Source organism: Canis lupus, chromosome 7 (genome assembly GCF_003254725.2).
Source record: "Canis lupus dingo isolate Sandy chromosome 7, ASM325472v2, whole genome shotgun sequence".
Lineage (NCBI taxonomy): Eukaryota > Metazoa > Chordata > Mammalia > Carnivora > Canidae > Canis > Canis lupus.
The window spans coordinates 66,616,814-66,634,613 of NC_064249.1; the positions used below are offsets into that span (position 1 = coordinate 66,616,814).

A 17,800-nucleotide genomic window follows, 5' to 3' on the forward strand; every position below is an offset into this window, starting at 1 on the left:
GGGCTCCTCCTTGCTTACCAGCCCTCCCGGTCCGCCCGCTAGGCCCCGGGCGCGCCCCGCCTTCCGCCCCGCCCCCCCGGCCCGGCCCCGCCCCCCAGGCCCGGCCCCGCCCCCTGGCCCGGCCCGGCCCCGCCCCGCCCTGCGGAGGCGCCGGCGTGCTCGCGCGCGCGGCGCGAGTCCGATTCTCCTTCCGAGCGTCCGCGCCCCGCATGCGCAGTCCGCGCCGGCGGTCTCCGTTTGTTTGAACAGGAAGGCGGACATATTAGTCCCTCACGGCCCCCCTCGCCCCACCCCCCCAGGCATTCGCTGCCGCGACTCGCCCTCTCCAGAGCTGGGGACGCAGCCCCTCCCAGAAGTTCCCGCATCAGCAGCCGCCGGGACCCGAGCCTCGTCTTCCTCCGCCGCCCGCTCTCCAGCCTTTCCTCTCCTAAGTCTCCATCGGGCGCCGACCTCGCCCTGCCCCGCCGGACAGCGCGGCAGCAGCCCCAGCAGCGACGGTACAAAATGGGAGAGTGAGGCTGTCCCGCGGGGAGCAGCTCTTGGCAGGGTCGGATCCGGGCGTCGGGCCGCGCCGAGGAGAGCCGGGGATGCGGGGCTAGACCGCCTACGGCGCCTCTGAGCGGAGCGGGTCGGGCCCCGTGGCCCAAGAGGCGGCAGCAGCTGGCACAGCTCCGCACCCGCCCTTCGCTTTCGCCTTTCCTCTTCTCCCTCCCCTGCTGCCGGCGGAGTCTCCACCCTGCTGCTCTTTCTCTCCCACCGCCTGCCCACTTCGGGACGGGGAACTCTCCATGGCGAAGACGGCTGGGGCCCGCTAGGCTGAAGCGCCAGCCGGAGCAGCGAGGCTGGTGGCGACGGCGCTGTCGGCTGTCGTTAAGGGGCTGCCGGGTGGGATGCGACTTTGGGCGTCGGAGCGGCTGTGGGTCGCCGTTGCCCCCGGCCCGGGGTCTGGGGAGCGGAGATCCCCTCAGTGAGGGGGAGGAGGGGGAACCGGGCGCACCTGGTGACCCTGAGGTTCCGGCTTCTCCGCCCCGCGGTCGCGAACCCACCGCCGGAGGAAGTTGGTTGAAACTGCTTTCCGCTGCTGGTGCTGCTGGTACGAGGGTATTGTCACAGTAGCAGCAACATGTCGACTGGGGACAGTTTTGAGGCTCGGTTTGAAAAAATCGACAACCTGCTGCGGGATCCGAAATCAGAAGTGAATTCGGATTGTTTGCTGGTGAGTAGCACTGTCGTCTTTTGCCAGTCTGGGGTTCTGCGTGTATTTGCCTTCCTCTTGCCTTCAATCTAGTTATTTGCAAAAGAGAGTTTCAGGTGTGCATACTCTCGGAAAAACACCAAAATCTGCTGTTTTTCCTGAACCGTCTTTGGAGCACCACTAAAATCTCATGCCGTGGCCTTATTTATCGTTGGAGTGGCTCTGTACTAACTTCTCTGAACTTTTAGCTCGAACTCAGTTCATCATTCTACAAAAGGTACTTAGGCATCACGTAAAAAGTTACACTGTCAGTTATTTCCGCAGTTTGTTGAATGACGATCTTAGTAATAATCTTTTTGATCGGTTTGACAGCAATACTGGAAAGACGCTTTCCACTTAACAGAGATTCAGCTCCTAAGGGTTTAGTTTTTAGACGTGGAAGTGACAATGGAGAATCAACATTGAGAAAGCGATTTTTGAGCCAAGATGTCATAGGTGATTTGAATCTGGAGGAACTTTTTGCTGGACTGTTAAGTGTAAAGATCTAAGATAACTGAAGATAGGTCATCACATTATTAACTCTTTTACAGTATTGGTGATCACAAAAGTACCGCACAGATATTTTATCATAACTGCCTTTTTTGGTGGTGGTGTGCTTACCATTGTCACTTTTAAAAGATTCTGAAGAAGTTTTTATGAAATGAAAGGCCAAGTTCTTAAAGATCCTTCAGTGGTTACAATTATCTGTAAATAATTAGGGTTTGTAAGTTTTGTCTATTTTCCCTGATACTAATAGTTGCAAACTCTGTAAGGGAGTTTCTCCTTTTACTTTACTGAACAACTAAAAGTTATATAATAATTCTGTTTTAGTTCAAACAAAACCACAATCTCTAAAATTGCAGGGAGTATGTATACGAAGTTATTTAGAGCCCTCTCAGAAAATTAAATGTTAGATATATACGGTATTTGGGATTAAGATTAAGTGAACACAATAATGCCATTCAGAGAAATAATTTAAAAATCTCATGTTGATTCTGGAAAATTATGTAGATCATCTTAAATTAGCATGTATTTCAGTTATTCTAAATATCTGGGTGTATTTTTAAGTGTATAATGTTATACAAGAAAATTTCTCCCCAAACTTTCAAAATTACTCTAAACATCCTTTACTATGAAAGTAGAGTCTTGTGGGTTGTATATTTGAAATATGTCACATTATGGATGCGCTTCATATTGAGAAACAGGATGATGGATGCCTGATACAATTTAAAACACTTTATTGAATGACAGAAATGGAAGGAATTAGAACACATCTTTCTACTAAGAATTTGTCATTTTTAAAGCCAAGTCTTTTATTATTTACCCAATTTCCGTGTATCTTTGATTCTATTTTACTTTTTGATCTTACTCCATGAAACAGCAGTATGGGGTGTTTAGTAGCTCTTTTTTTTTTTTTTTTTTTTTTTTTAAGTTGTCATGTAACCTCTTGCCTTAGTTGCCTATTGAAATGTGGAAGATACGAATATAGGTCATGGACTCTTTTTTTAAAATTTTATTTATTTTTTAAGATTTTATTTATTTATTGGTGACACAGAGAGAGGCAGAGACACAGGCAGAGGGAGAAGCAGGCTCCATGCAGGGAGCCTGACATGGGACCCGATCCCAGGTCTCCAGGATCACGCCCTGGGCTGAAGGCACTAAACCGCTGAGCCACCCGGGCTGCCCAGGTCATGGACTCTTTACTTGAAAGTCCAATCTATTTAGGAAAACAAGACCTAATCTTAAATATGCACACAGAAACAAAGGAAAACACTTTACACACTGAAAAAATGTGTGATAGATTTCAAATGATTGGTGTAGGTGATGCACGTTCTTGGTTATTGAAAAGAAGAAATTGCTGTGTGTTCAGAGGGCGGGAGTATGCTTTATGATGAGTGGATAGGTTTAGAGGATGTTCAGAGGAGGAGTAGAGGATAACATGAATGGAGGGTGAGGATGTGATTGGCTATGACATGTTTAGGGGAACAAGATAAAGATGGAAACATAGATTGGGGTTAGAATGTGGAAGATTTGATTGTTGGTTACGGGAATTTAGATTTTCTTCAGTATTGTAGCTATTAAATATTTGTAAACAGCACTGTGCCAGGATGAATGAAGGTGAATCTGGTAGTTATATGCAGGATAGGGTGTGTGAAAAGAGATTGGAGATGGGATGAGACTGGGGACTTCTTAACAAATTAATAGTCCAGGAATTATTGAAGCCCCAAACTGGCGCATTAAAATGGGAAAGGAAGAATTGATGGAACTTGATTGGCAGGGCTGGGGAGAAGGGGGAACCAAAGTGAGAGAAAATAGATGATGCTAAAAAATTTGAAGCTAGCTTATAGGGAAACTGTTGAAAAGCAAAGTCAGGTTTGGAAATCTCTTGGGAAGAACAAGCAACAGAGAAGTTCAATTTCAGGTTGTATTTTAGAGGATAGTGGGACAACCACAAAGAAATGACCAGTAGACTATTGGAGATAGGAAACTGAGCTCATAAAGATAACAATTTGGAAATCATTTGCACAGAAGTGCAAGTTGAAACTGATAAAACGATAAAGGGTAAGAGATGAAAGTTGAACAAAGAGGAAGAGTCAAGAAAGTTGGCAATCAGGGCCTTTTCAGGGTTAGGACAGCCAGGTATCTTGGAGTCAAGAGTTGTGAAAGAACATTTTGAGAAATAGTCAACAGATTTTTTGCCCCATGTAATCTTAAATTCTTGGCCCTCTTTTCTATTTGGTTCCATAATTGTTTACTGATAGCTGTTGAAATTTTATTACCATATTAATTGGAACTTGATAAGGATTGAATTTTTTTTTTTGGAGATAAAAGTTTTTTTTGGTTTTGTAGTGTCTAGCCTGATTTTTTTTTTTTTTTTTTTTTGCATGGTGTTTTATGTTTATCATTAACCATTCATTCTACCATTCAGAATGACCCATCGGGCAACTTCACCTTTTTTTCAGTGAGTCTCTTACTCTTTCCTGTCTGGACTTTGGATATCTCTTGTAGGCATGATACTCCTTTTAAATTGATTGCTTTTCTTTATTATTTTGGCCATTGATGATTTACTTAATTGATACATACTGAGTATGTATTATGTACCATGTGCAGCAGTCAAGTTCTAGGTTTTTTTTGGTAATATCAAAAGATAAAGTTTGTTCTGCACTTACTTAAGTAGATCTACTCTTCAGAAATGAAAGTTCCAGAAACTTTTGGTTTCAGAAGAGTCTGCTGTCAGTCGGCTGTACATCCTCTCTCTCTTTTTTTAAAAAATGATTTTATTTATTCATGAGAGACATAGAGGGAGAATCAGGCCTCCCACGTTGGGGGGAGCCTGGCATGGGACTTGATCCAAGGAGCCTGGCATCATGACCTGAGTCAAAGGCATATGCTCAACCACTGAGCCACCCAGGTGCCCCTCTCTCTTTTAAAAAAATTTTATTTGTTTGAGAGGGAGAGTGAGAACATGTGAGCAGGGCAAGGGGCAGAGGGAGACAGCATGGAAGGAACCCAATGTAGGGTTCCCCCGTATGACCCTAAGATTATGACCTGACTGGCAGATCTTTTTTAAACCATCTTTCCACAAAAGAATCTTTTGTGTTGAGATCCTAATGATAAATATTAGTAGTTATAAAATAATGTAGCTGGAAGAAGCCCTGATAGTGGCTTTCTAACCTTTTCTCATATAATTTAAGAACTAGATAAGTGTATTTTTCATATTGCAAATATAAATGCTAAAAGAGTCTGCAGATACTAATATTATGGTAACTATACACTTATTTTCTATATCATCCATATCACTCAACCTTGGTTTTCTATAAGTCACATTGTTTTCAGTGTCTAAATGGTTCCCTTATTGTCCATGTTACAGTTTATAGTGATTATCATGAGCTGTTTTCCTTTTCACTGCCTTTCGTTTTAAGCTTAAAATTATTTTATCTAGGACCTACTAACAATTTCTCAATACTGAATACAGTAAGGTCTAGAGTTTAATTAAGTCTAAATTTCCAGAGGAAAAAATGCATATGATTTGTAAATTATTATATTTAAAGATTTTATTCATTTATTCATGAGAGACAGAGAGAGAGAGAGAGAGAGAGAGAGAGAGAGAGAGAGAGGCAGAGACACAGGCAGAGGAAGAAGCAGGCTCCATGCAGGGAGCCTGACGTGGGACTCGAACCCAGGTCTCTAGGATCATCCCCTGGGCTGAAGGCGGGCGCTGAACCGCTGAACCACCCGGGCTGCCCTGATTTGTAAATTAAAAAAGAAAAACAAAGATAGCTGGGTGGGAACATTAGATGTGTATTTGTCTTGAAGGGTGAGGTACATTTCTTAAAAATATAGCTATCTTGCCTTTAGCATGTTGAGCATACTACTTCAGGATGCCAGTTTAGAGCATAACATTTTTTTCTAGTTTTTGTTTAGCTGTTAGAGATGTAGCAGTAGTGGGTAGAATGGAGGGAAGAAGGGAACCAGTGTTAGTTGAACAGTGCATATTGAATTCTGACACTGCTGTCCCCTTTGTACATATTTGTTAACTATCATTTTTCATCAGTCAATTTTTCAGAATGTAGGAGGCATATGTAAATAATTTTCAGGTGTCTGTTTTTTGGTTTTTCTTCCTCTAAATTTTCTTTTGGACTTCCTAACCCCACTGCTTTCCTATCTTCTCTTTGCTAACTTCTTTTTCTCTCAGTCTCAGTCTTTGGTTTTGTAATACTTACTTTTTCTTTACTCTCATGGAAATTTATCCATTTTTATAGCTTCAACTAATGTCATCTCTATGCCCATGATATCCAGGTCTTTATTTTTTAGTCTTTTTTTCTGGTTTTATTTTATTTTATTATTTTTTAAGATTTTATTTATTCATTCATGAGAGACCCAGAGAGAGAGAGAGAGAGGGGCAGAGACACAGGCAGAGGGAGAAGCAGGCTCCATGCAGGGAGCCCGACATGGGACTTGATCCTGGGTCTACAGGATCAGGCCCTGGGTCAAAGGCGGCGCTAAACCGCTAAGCCATCCGGGCTGCCCTTTTTTTCTGGTTTTAAATCCTAAATATCTGACAGCCCACCAGGCATCTCTACTTGGATGTCATGTTATCATTAAATTTTCTCATATTTTAAAATAAGCTTTCTTCCATATTCTTCCTTATCATTGACACCACTACTTTCCCTTTCACTCACCTGGAATTTTTGTCGTGAACTTTAACAATTCTATGCCACATGTTAGATTATTTCAACAGATTTGGCTAGCAGTTCAGATTCTAGATTATGGCTATATAATCCCTCTGTACATTCTGCTAGTTGAGTTGATCACATTTGGAGTTATATTAGTGAAATGAAAAGACCTGAGGTCATTAAATCTTTGAGCCTAAAGCTGTATACCTGCCAGTATTCATAATTTACGAGTTTATGAGTGTTACCAGTATCAATTGCATATCTGGTTAGTTTGGACCAGACTGTTTTGATGTCAGTATGTTGCAAGGATTTTTTTTTTAAAAACAAATTATTCCGTTCATTCATTCAGTAAATATTTGTGTAGGCTCTAAACTTGGATTCAAATGTAGGCTCTGCCAGGTACTTGCTAGATGATGTTAGGTGAGTTATTTTAACCTGTCAAAGTTTATTTCATCTTCAGGAAAGTGGGGGGATAATAGTACTAGATTGTTTTAAGGGTTAAATAATATAGACAAAACAATTATCACAGCATATGACATTTAGTAAGCATTTTTTAATGGGTAATTATTATCTTTGTCATATTTATAGTATTCCCGTTATATGCTAGTCAGTGTGCTTAGGCTGGAAGTTGATATTTATTATGTAAGTGCAGAATAATGATGGCTCCTCAAGCTATTCCCATAAATTCATAATCCAGCTATATTTTATTGAACTGTCTAAACCAATTGTAACTGAAAATGGTGACGTTTAGATGGGATTGAGTAGAATGGGGAGGCACTTTTGGAGACTGTTTAGTCCGGTTTATAAATACCTACTTTGTGCCAAGGGTTTATATTTATAAGAAAGACCATTGGGAGCTGGTTTTGTGGAGATTTAGTTGTTGTCGTGTCTTCTTTCTGTGTGTGTCTTTTGTACTTTCAGTATGCGTTCTGTAAATAGGCCCTCTTGCACTACAAGTATCCTGTGGGTGTATAGAGAGGTGGCTCAGAGTAACAGCTGAGACATGAATTGGGCCATTCATTAATCTCTTGAGTCAGAAATGTTTTTAATCCAGAAGAAGGAACCACATAAAAAAAATTTATAATAAAAATAAATTCTCAGTTTTAGATTTGTTTTTGCATAACTTTAGAGTTTAATTTCCTAAGTTTTGCTATGTATATGTATGATAAAAACTAGAGATTTTGTTTGTATATGTGGCCGAAAGCCCTACATGTCAAGAAATATTACATATGGAGTTCTGTTGCTGAAGATAAATAGCTGTGTTTCCCCGTTCCCATCCTCACTAAAAAAGAGGTACACCATTTAGTTTAAGTTCAGAGCATAGCTGGTAGATGCCACACTCGTGTGTACAAGATGAACAGACAGCGCTGCATTTCACAATGGAAAATATTTTTTGACGTATGCCATTTGCATGGTATAGTAAAAAAAAAAAACAAAAACAAACCAAACCTCTGGATTGAAAATTGAGAGCATTGGCATAAACTTGTTTTGCTATTAGTTTCTTTATTTGACCAAGTAAATCTTTTTTCTTATCTGGGCTTCACTCTCCCTGTTTGTAGAATGAAGAGTTGGGCCTTATAGTTGCCGATGTCCATTGTGTATGAGTCTTTGCTTATTATATTTCTGTAAATATTTAAAAAGTTGTGTCATTGATTCATTACTTAAGAAATAGAATTTAAAAGTTAAGTGGTGTTAGATTAGAAATATAAGAATAGGGACCATCCTTGGTAAGCACTATTTTTGGAACTAGTTCTACATAGCCTTGGAAGATCATCCTAAACTAATTGTTGTTACGATTGACACTTTTTTATTTTTGCATTTGTGACTTGTGTTCATAACTGTAGAGTTTTGTACTTTTTAAGCAGAGAAGGTAGTAATTGAGTTACTCATTTCATATCCATTAAAATGTATAACGTGTAGTTTACTTTTCTAATACATCTGCTCTCCCTGTTTGGGACTGTGAAATATAGGAGTACATTTTCAATATAGTGCCTAGACAGTTAGTGGACATTAGATGTTCAAATTAATGTCCAAAGGTGATGTCTCAGAAGGTGAGAAGTTGTCTTATATTTGTGTCTTATTTTAAAAGGTATGCTAACCTGTACCCTCTCTTTATTCTTAGTTTATTTTTGTTTTATTCCCGTACTTTATAGTCTTTATGCCATACTCCGATATTGACTTTTAGAAAGTAATTGAATTTTATCTTAGAGGAACTAATTTTGAAATAGTAGACTTCATGTAACTCTTCCTTTTTCTAGTTATTCATTAATTCAACAAATGTTTATTTGTTGTGTACTAGGCACTCTGATAGGCACCATGTTGAGTACAAACAAACAGGGGTCTTGCTTTTGTAGAATTGGTAGTCTCAGGAAAAGGGTAAATTTTGAGCAGTTAGGAGTGGGGTAAGGTTTGAAGGGAGGTAAGAGATATGATCATGCCTTTCCTTTAAGGTTTGGGATATATTTAAAGACTCGTGGTAAAATACTCTAAGTGTATAATTTTTAGCTATGTGTCTGTAGATTCTCTGTATCAGATTCACTTGAGGACTTGTTAAAAATGGAATCTGGGCCCATGCCCAGACAAACAAAATCAGAATTTTTTGGGATGAGTCCTAGGATTCTGCATGAGTTGTGGATTTTTAGACATATACAAGTTTGGAAACTAAAGGAAAGAACATTTATTTTTGTTTTGTTTGATAATTTTGTAAATGAAAAATTTCAAACATATATGGAAGTAGGAAAATAGTATCGGGAACTTCCATTACCCAGATTCTGCAATTTTCAAAATTTTATCACACTTGCTTCATTCATCACCCTTTTGCCTGCCAAAATATTTTAAACTCCAGATATTCTCTCATTTCACCCCTGCATACGTCAGTAAGTATCTCTAAAAAAAAAAAAAAAGAACATTTTCTTCTTTACCACCATGGCCATTATCATGTCTAACAAAATAAAAAGCTTCTTGGTACCATTAATTCCCATTGTTATTCATATTCACCTGGTTGTATAAGACAATGTGTTTTTTTACAGTTTTTTTTTTTTTCTTTTAGAATATGGATCAGACAAAGTCTACATATTGCTTTTGTTTGTTGGGTCTTTCAAGTCTCTTTTTAGTATAGTGCAGTCTTGTCCCTGTGTCTTGTCTACCCCCTCCTAACTTCCACATTATCTTGTTGAAAAAACTAGGTCATTGGTACTGTACAGTGTTTCACATTCTGGATTTTTGTTGTTATTTCCTTGTGATGTCATTTAATTTGCTCATGTATTTTCCATATTTCCTGTAAACTGGTAATTAGATCTAAAAGCTTGATTTAGGTATTTCAGATTTGTAGTCCTAGATTGTGTGTTCTTTTGCCTCACGTGAAGAGGCCTATAATACCTGACTGGCTCACCCTTAGTGATGGTTGATCAGTGTGTTCAGGTGGTAATTGTCTATAATAATTTCCTTTGTAAAATTGATCATCATCTTTTCACAGTGGTTCCATCCATTTATAATCTTTATTTAATCAATTATTTCATTAGAGATAGCAAAATAATTACTTCCTAATTCCGTCATTCCTTTCACATTTATTAACTATAATTCTTCTGTTACGAGAACTTAAGAATTTAAGAACTTTCACTCATCATCTGTAGGGCTGTTTGCTTACCTTGAAATACAGTTTATAAAATACATGTTTCAGTCTTTAATTGCAGCTTTTCCGAATAAGGTGATAGATGTAGCACAAACTGGGTATTTGAGAGAACTTTAAGAAAGGGACTGTTTACAAAGGTATAGACAGTATTAAGGAAATCAGTAGGGATAGCACAGTACCCTAGGATAGTAGCAGTGGGGAAGAGAGCTGCTACCAATTCTAGGCCTGAAGGGACACAATAAGAGAGCATTTGAGGAGGGTAGATCTCTGAAGATGCTGATAGGGGCTGTGGTTTCAAGTACAGAGAAGCATGTTGATCTGGCAGTGAGAGAACCAGGTGGACCATATCCCCTGCCTTTATTGGCCTCCCACCTTGCAATCTCTTACTGTGGTCTCCCATTGTCTGGAAAGCTAGTATGCAAAAGGACTTATTGAGCCAGTACAGACGGGTCAGTAAACAAGATAAACCCAGCATTTATTCATTCATTCATTCCTTTCTCTGTTTCGTTTTTTATTTTTAGGATCCTTATGGAAAACATTTAAAAAAATAAATTTGATGTGTTTCAGTCAATTACTGTAATCCTTGCTGTTTTTTAGTTTGTCCTATCTTTGGCTAATGAGCCTCTGTATGTTGGCTCCCATCTCATTTGTATATGACTTTAATAATCTTTGATAGAGCTTCCTTGTTTTTTTGTATAATAAGATGCCTAGGCTTATCTTGTACATTTCTTGCCCCAGACTTGGAAGTTAGCCATTGCTTTCCATTTGTTTGTTTGTTTGTTTATTTATTTTTAAAGATTTTATTTATTTATGAGAGACATAGAGGCAGAGACGATCTCAGATCTTCAGGATCACGCCTTGGACTGAAGACAGCACTAAACTACTGAGCCACCCAGGCTTCCCTGCTTTCCCTTTAGTACAGAATGATACCCGGAGACCACAATATAGATTCTAGGGGTATTCATTGCTACTGGTTTGAAATTGCTTCTTGTTCTTGTTTAATGAATGGAACTATGAAACTTTATTTTTGGAAAGAAGAAAAAATATACTGGTAATTTCAATTTCAGTTTATCATCACTTTGAGTTTGTATTTCTTTTACATGAAGAAACTTAGCTCTGACAACACTAACAGTTACAATTTCTAAGAATGTGGGTATGATATAGTGAAAGAAAAACTGAGCTGAATGGGATAGGGTTGGGGGATCTGAAGCCTTGAATGTACTCATCTAATTGACTGTAAGTTGTAAATTGAAAAATTATATGGCTTTGTTCAGATAACACCCTCTCTCAGAACTTTGGCTTTCTTCAGAAGTGTAATACAAAATTCACTAATTGAAACCATCATCAAAATAATTTGTCTTTATTTATTTATTTTTTTTAAATTTTATTTATTTATGATAGTCACAGAGAGAGAGAGAGAGAGAGAGAGAGAGAGGCAGAGACATAGGCAGAGGGAGAAGCAGGCTCCATGCACCGGGAGCCCGACGTGGGATTCGATCCCGGGTTTCCAGGATCGCGCCCTGGGCCAAAGGCAGGCGCTAAACCGCTGCGCCACCCAGGGTTCCCATAATTTGTCTTTATAGACAAATTTATTTAAATTTCCAACCTTATCAAGAAATTCTGTTTTAGGGACTTCTGGTTGGCTATGTCTTTGACTCAGGTCACTGCCTTTAGCTCAGGTCGTGATCCTGGGGTCCTGGGATCGAGTCCCACATTGGGCTCCCCACAGGGAGCCTGCTTCTCCTTCTGCCTGTGTCTCTGCCTCTCTCTCTGTGTCTCATGAATAAATAAATAAAACCTTAAAAAAAAAAGAAATTCGGGCAGCCCAGCGCTTTAGCGCCTGCCTTCAGTCCAGGGCGTGATCTTGGAGACCCGGGATCGAATCCCATGTCAGGCTCCCTGCATGGAGCCTGCTTCTCCCTCTGCCTGTTGTCTGTCTCTCTCTCCTCTCTGTGTCTCTCATGAATAAATAAATAAAATCTTTGGAAAAAAAATTCTGTTTTAGATATACATCTTCTATTTGTTCTTTCACTAATTGCTTAAATTTTACTATTTCTTTAGCAGTAGGACAAAAAAATGTTTCTCTGATATTCATCATCCACTCTAAAAGTGTTTACTCCTCTCAGCCTAATTGTATTTCCTTTGCTTATTTCTAGTAATTTGTAATCAGAGAGGCAGTATAGCATAGTAGTTAAGAGCATGTTCTGGAGTCATACTGTCTGATTTTGAATCTTACCCAGGTCAGCCATTTATTAGCCTTGTGACTTTTTTTTTAATTTGAGCGTAGCTGACACACTATGTTACATTACTTTCAGGTGTACAACTTAGTGATTATTAGGTAAAGTTTTTAGTTTTTTTAAGACTCAAACACATCATCCTCGAATAAGATTAATCATAGACTCTTATAGGGCTATTAGGAGTATTAAATATGATAATGCATGTAACATGCTTTGCATAGTTCCTAGCATTTAGTAGATGTTAGCTATCATTATCATCATCATTGTCATCATTATATATCTTTGTAATTTGTCCTGGGAAAAAGGACTTTTGTGCTGACCAAGTGTGTTATTATCCACCTCCCCACACCACAGGCCAGCTTTTTATTTAGTTGTGTCATCTTGGACAAGTTATCTAACTTCTTGGCCCTGAATATATTTAATTTGCAAAATGAGAATCATGATAATATTTACTTCATAGGTTTCAATTATGAGGATTGAATGAAATAATTTATATGTAGGTGCCACATTTTCATCTGGGTATTAACAGTTACTTTTTTCTTTACCTTCATACTACAGATTTGATGAAGGTTCCACTGTAGTTAGCAATAATGCTTAGAAACTTAGAAGAAGAGTAGAATGAGATTCTTCTTTTGAAATATTTTAAAAAATCATATCTTTGGTTTCTATTATTGCTGCCCTACCCCTGTCCAAATTTTTAACCCAGCATTCTTGGATTAGTGGAACACCCTAGCAGTTTGCCAATATAATCCATACTGTATGTTTCTTTTCCTTAACGTTAGTGCTTTTTGTCATGTGGTCTTAGCTTACCTATTTACTTAGCCTTACTTCTTGTTATTCTCTAAAGTAGCCTGGGCCAGGTGATTTTCTCACTTATACAGCAAGTTGCCCGTTTTTCCGTAACTTTGTTCTCACAGTCCCAGGCCTTATCTTTTCTCTCCTTTTGAGTTTTCCTCTATATTCTCCTCACTAGTTTCCTTTCTCATCTTTATATTCTAAGATAAGTCACAATGATGTTATATTGTTACTTTCTTCTTTGACCTCCTACGGTATTTATAATTGTCTCATGTACAATTATCATTGTACTCATTGATCACTGCTATCTAGTATGAGTCTTGAGTGTTGTTCTTACCTCTAATGAGAATTCCTTGAGGGCTTAGTATAATTCTGGACATTATTGTTCAATTAATACTTGTCAATTGTTGTGAATGATTATCCCCTTATCCTATACCCCTGTTCTTTCTCTCTGAATTAATTAGGACTTTTGACAGTTAGATATGGTAGAACTCGAATTTTCCTAGGCAAAAAGAATTTATAGATTCAGGGAAACCTGATTGCAGAGATTCAGTTGAGTTTTAATAAGAACTAGAACTTGGGCTTCCAATGCAAGCAGGCCTCTCTCCCTTCATTTTCTTATTCTTTCTTTGTGTTGTCATTCTAATTGTAGACTGGTTTTAGTCACTTGTGGAAGATATGGCTACTCAGCACTAGCTTTATATCTAACAGCTTCAGCCACTGATTTCAAGTTTTTGAGTCTCAAATCCAGAGAGCTCTGGAGCAAAAGATTCATTAGTTAGGCTTGGGTGAGGGGCCCATCCCTAGACTAATCACTTGTGATAAGGAGGGTAGGATTACTTGAGAATTATGAGAATAGGGAGGCAAGGGCAGTGGGACAAGGCAAACAATAACAGATGTTCATTTTTTCCACCCCTTCTTCCTTTCTTTTTTTCTTTGACCTTGCGTAAGTCACTTAAACTCTTTTACAACAGCCGTTTCCTCAAACTATAAAACAGTCGTTAATAACTTACTTCATAAGGTAGTGGTGAGCATTAAATGTGATGATCTATAAAGCAGAGTTTGAAATCTCACAAAAACAATACTGTAAGCTGATGATAAGTGGATGCCCCTTGGTCCCTTTTGCCCTCATGCCCTGTGCTCATCTGGCCTGGCCCCAAAGCTTTTTTGTCTGTAGGTGCTTACCTTGCCACTCCAGGTTGTTAACTGGATTTTTGACATTACCCTATTCAGGTGCATCTCCTATAGCTTCTACCATCTTTCTAAGTAGAAGGAGGAGGAAGTTATTAGCCTTACATAGATTTTCGTGGATAGTTTTAGAATAAGATATTTACTATCTTATTCTACATAGATTTTCATGGATAGTTTTAGAATAAGATATTTATATTTATTTTAGAATAAGATATAAGAATAAGATATATAATCAAATAACTTATAATCTAATTAAAGGCAGTGGGCTTATTTTGCAATTGAAGCGTTCAAGCTCAGTCCCTACCCTTTTCTTCCTTCTTTTAATAGTTGGGGAGTAGTCACTAGATTTAGTGAGTTGAACGCTAAGGGCCTATAGAGATTTCTATTCCTTTTTATCTGTTTTAACTAGGAATCTTTTGATTGTAAAGGATGAAAACCCAAACCAAATTAGCTTAAGTGATAAAGAACATTTATTGCCTCTGAATACTTTATAGGTAGACTCTAGCTTCAGGAAAGGTTTTTTTTTTTTTTTTTTTTTTTTTTTTTTTTTTTTTTTTAGGGCTTAAATGATGTGACTGACTTACTGGTTTTCCACATCTACTTCCATAGCTGTCTTCCTTCTCAGACAGATAACTTACTGTGATTTTAGGATGATTGCTTGTAGCTTCCAATTCTACTTGTTCAGGTAAGTAGAAAGAAAAAGATTTTTTCTTCTAATAAAGTTTCTAACTGATTTGGACAGCTTAGGTCAGGTGCCCATACTTGAACCAATCACAATAGTTAGAAGAATGGTATATTGATAAGCTTAGGCCTTCATCATGTACTCCAGTCTCAGTATTGGAGGTGAGACAGCTTGTACCAAGATATATTAGAGTTGCATGAGGGAGAAGTAGAAATTGGAGTTCATTTACCACAAGAAAGGGAAATGACATGCTGGACAGTCCCATACAAGTATCTACTACAGTAGGTAGAGATTCCTGCTCAGGAGAATTGCAAGTAATGATAGTTTATTCTTTATATTTTTTGGAAATGAATTTTTTACTGAATTGTTAAATTATATAATACCAGAATTAGAATATTGCCAGCTATTTTCCAAAGACTGCCAGCTTAAGACTATAGCTGGGATAACATCTGATCCATTAATGGAGGGATGCCTGTATAGTGCTTTGCCTTTAATGATCAATCTTTGGGTGACACATTTAAAATTTTCCAAATGGCTGTTCATGGGTCAGACACATTAAAACAAAATACAGATTCTTGAGGGCTGCACCACAGCCCTACTGTATGAGAATTGGAGTTAGGAGATGTAAGTATGCTGAAATTTGTATTCTTAACAGGGCCTAGGTGATTGTATAGCTGGGTTTGGGAAGGACTGAGTAATTGCCAAGCAGCTAGACATTATGCCTCCTGAGTATATCTCATTTTGGAATCTGCTGTGAGGAAACCAAAATAAATCAAAGTAGGATTAGATGGAAAAACTTACCTCTCATTTAAGTAATTATTTTCTCTCTCTCTCTCTTTTTAAAGATTTTATTGAGGTGGGGGTGCATGCACATGAGTGGAAGAGGGGGTAGCAGAGGGTAGAGGGAAAAGCAGACTCCTGGAGCCCAGCCCGGGGTTCTATCCCAGGACCCTTAAGATAATGACCTGAGCTGAAGGCGACACTTAACCAAGTGAGCTACCCAGATGCCCCTGTTTCTTTTTTTTTCTTTTTTTTAATCTTAAGATTTTATTTATTTATTCATGAGAGACACAGAGAGAGAGGCAGGCTCCATACAGGGAGCCCAATGTGGGACTCGATCTTGGGACTCCAGGATCATGCTCTGAGCCAAAGTCAGAGGCTCAACAGTTGAGCCACCCAGGCATCCCTATTTCCTCTTTTTTTTTAAAATAAGGTTTAAGAAAAAATAGGTTATATGAAAGAGAGTGAGCATTTTCCGTAAAACCTGGTTTTATTTTATATTGTTTGAGCTGATTTGGGGGAGAGGATCAAATTTGATAAAGAAACGAAGTGTTACCCTCAGTCATCATTGTAATTCCCTAGTACTTTGTTCCTTTGCCTGCCAAAAGGAAAGGACCTGCTATTTTCTTAGGAATCTATGAAGAGATTGTTTAGATGTACAGAGGCTATAGAAGAATAATTACTATATAAATTTGTTTTTACAAATTCAAAAGAGATTGTAAATTTATATTCTTATTAATATTTTTCCTAAATGAAAACATATTTTGATTTGTGAAAACATATTTTCTTAAGTAGCTCTTGGGCTTCAGAGCTATTTTATTTTGAGAGATTGATGTTCAGCATGTGAGCTCCATGAGAGCAGGTATTTGATTGTCTTGTTCGCTGATGTGTCACTAGTTTTTGGAACAGTGCTTAGTAAGTTTTCAATAAATATTTATTTGTTGAATTACTAGAAAATGTTTGTTTCTGTGACAAAAGCCAAAAATACTGACATGATGTTAAGAGATATGCTATAATTGATAATTTATTTAAATCTAAGCTATATATCTGTTCTGGGAGATAACATCTTAAAACTAAAAGTGGTCTGTATAAAGGTATTGATAGGTTTCCCCCCCTTGATGTATACATTTTGAATGAGAGACCAAAAGACTATAATAGTTATTTTTATAAGACTTTACACATTCATTATTTAATGTTTACAACAATCCTATGTGCTGGGTGAGGCATATTATTATTTTATTATTTCCACTTTGTAAATGAAATTAAACCTTAGAAAAGGTAAATGAATTCACTTAACAGTAAGTGGCAGCCTTTCTGATTCTTAGTTTGTAGTATAGTGGAAACACTATAGAGTTGTAGATACCATGCCATAAACAGAAGTGTTTCCATAGCCTTAAGAGGCTGCTTTTTTTTTTTTTTTTTTGGAGGCTGCTTTGTACACAGAATATACTAAATGAAAAATATATAAATTGACCAAAAAGTATGGGGATTGGTAAATAATGAAATGGGGAAGATGAGATACGAAGTAGTAGGGAAAAGACCTAGTATTTAGTGACTGGGTTAGATGGGAAAGTAAGCCCTATAATATTTTATCTTAGAAGCAGTGATCTGAAACTTGACTGAATGAGCGATGGGAGCCAGTTCTTTGATAGAACCTGCAATGGATTGCAAGATTCAGATAGCTGCCTGCCAAAACATATCTTTGTGGGATTTGACATGTCTGGAAAGTGAGTATGGGTAGGCAGTCTAAGCTATGAAATATTGGTGATCTGATGTAGAATAAAATGCATAGTTACAAATAACACCATCATGCACATGGCTGACAGGCAATAGTAATGTTTTCCTGAACTGGTTTGAAATAACATAGTGACTTTGGGAAAACGTTAAAAAGATTAATAACCCTGTAGTTGGATTATTGCAGAACCTAACTGTCTTATTGCAGAACTGAACATTTTTCAGGGGCCAGGGATGGAATGGAGTGGATATGAGAGAATATTTAGAGTGATGGAAGTGTTCTATATCTTGATTGTGGTGATGGTGGTGGTGGTTACACAACTGTGTTTGTCAAGATTC

The 17,800-nt window shown here is 38.3% G+C and overlaps 1 protein-coding gene across 3 annotated transcripts in view; it reads left to right on the plus strand.

The window, feature by feature from the left end:
* The first annotated feature begins 212 nt into the window (after positions 1-212).
* Positions 213-17,800, plus strand: part of ROCK1 (Rho associated coiled-coil containing protein kinase 1) — a 138,320-nt gene continuing 120,732 nt past the window's right edge. For all 3 annotated transcript variants that reach the window (XM_025429354.3, XM_025429355.3, XM_025429356.3), the window contains exon 1: positions 213-1,216. In XM_025429354.3, the coding sequence (XP_025285139.1) occupies positions 1,124-1,216 (93 nt within the window). In that variant the 5' untranslated portion in view covers positions 213-1,123. The remainder of the gene's footprint in view (positions 1,217-17,800) is intronic.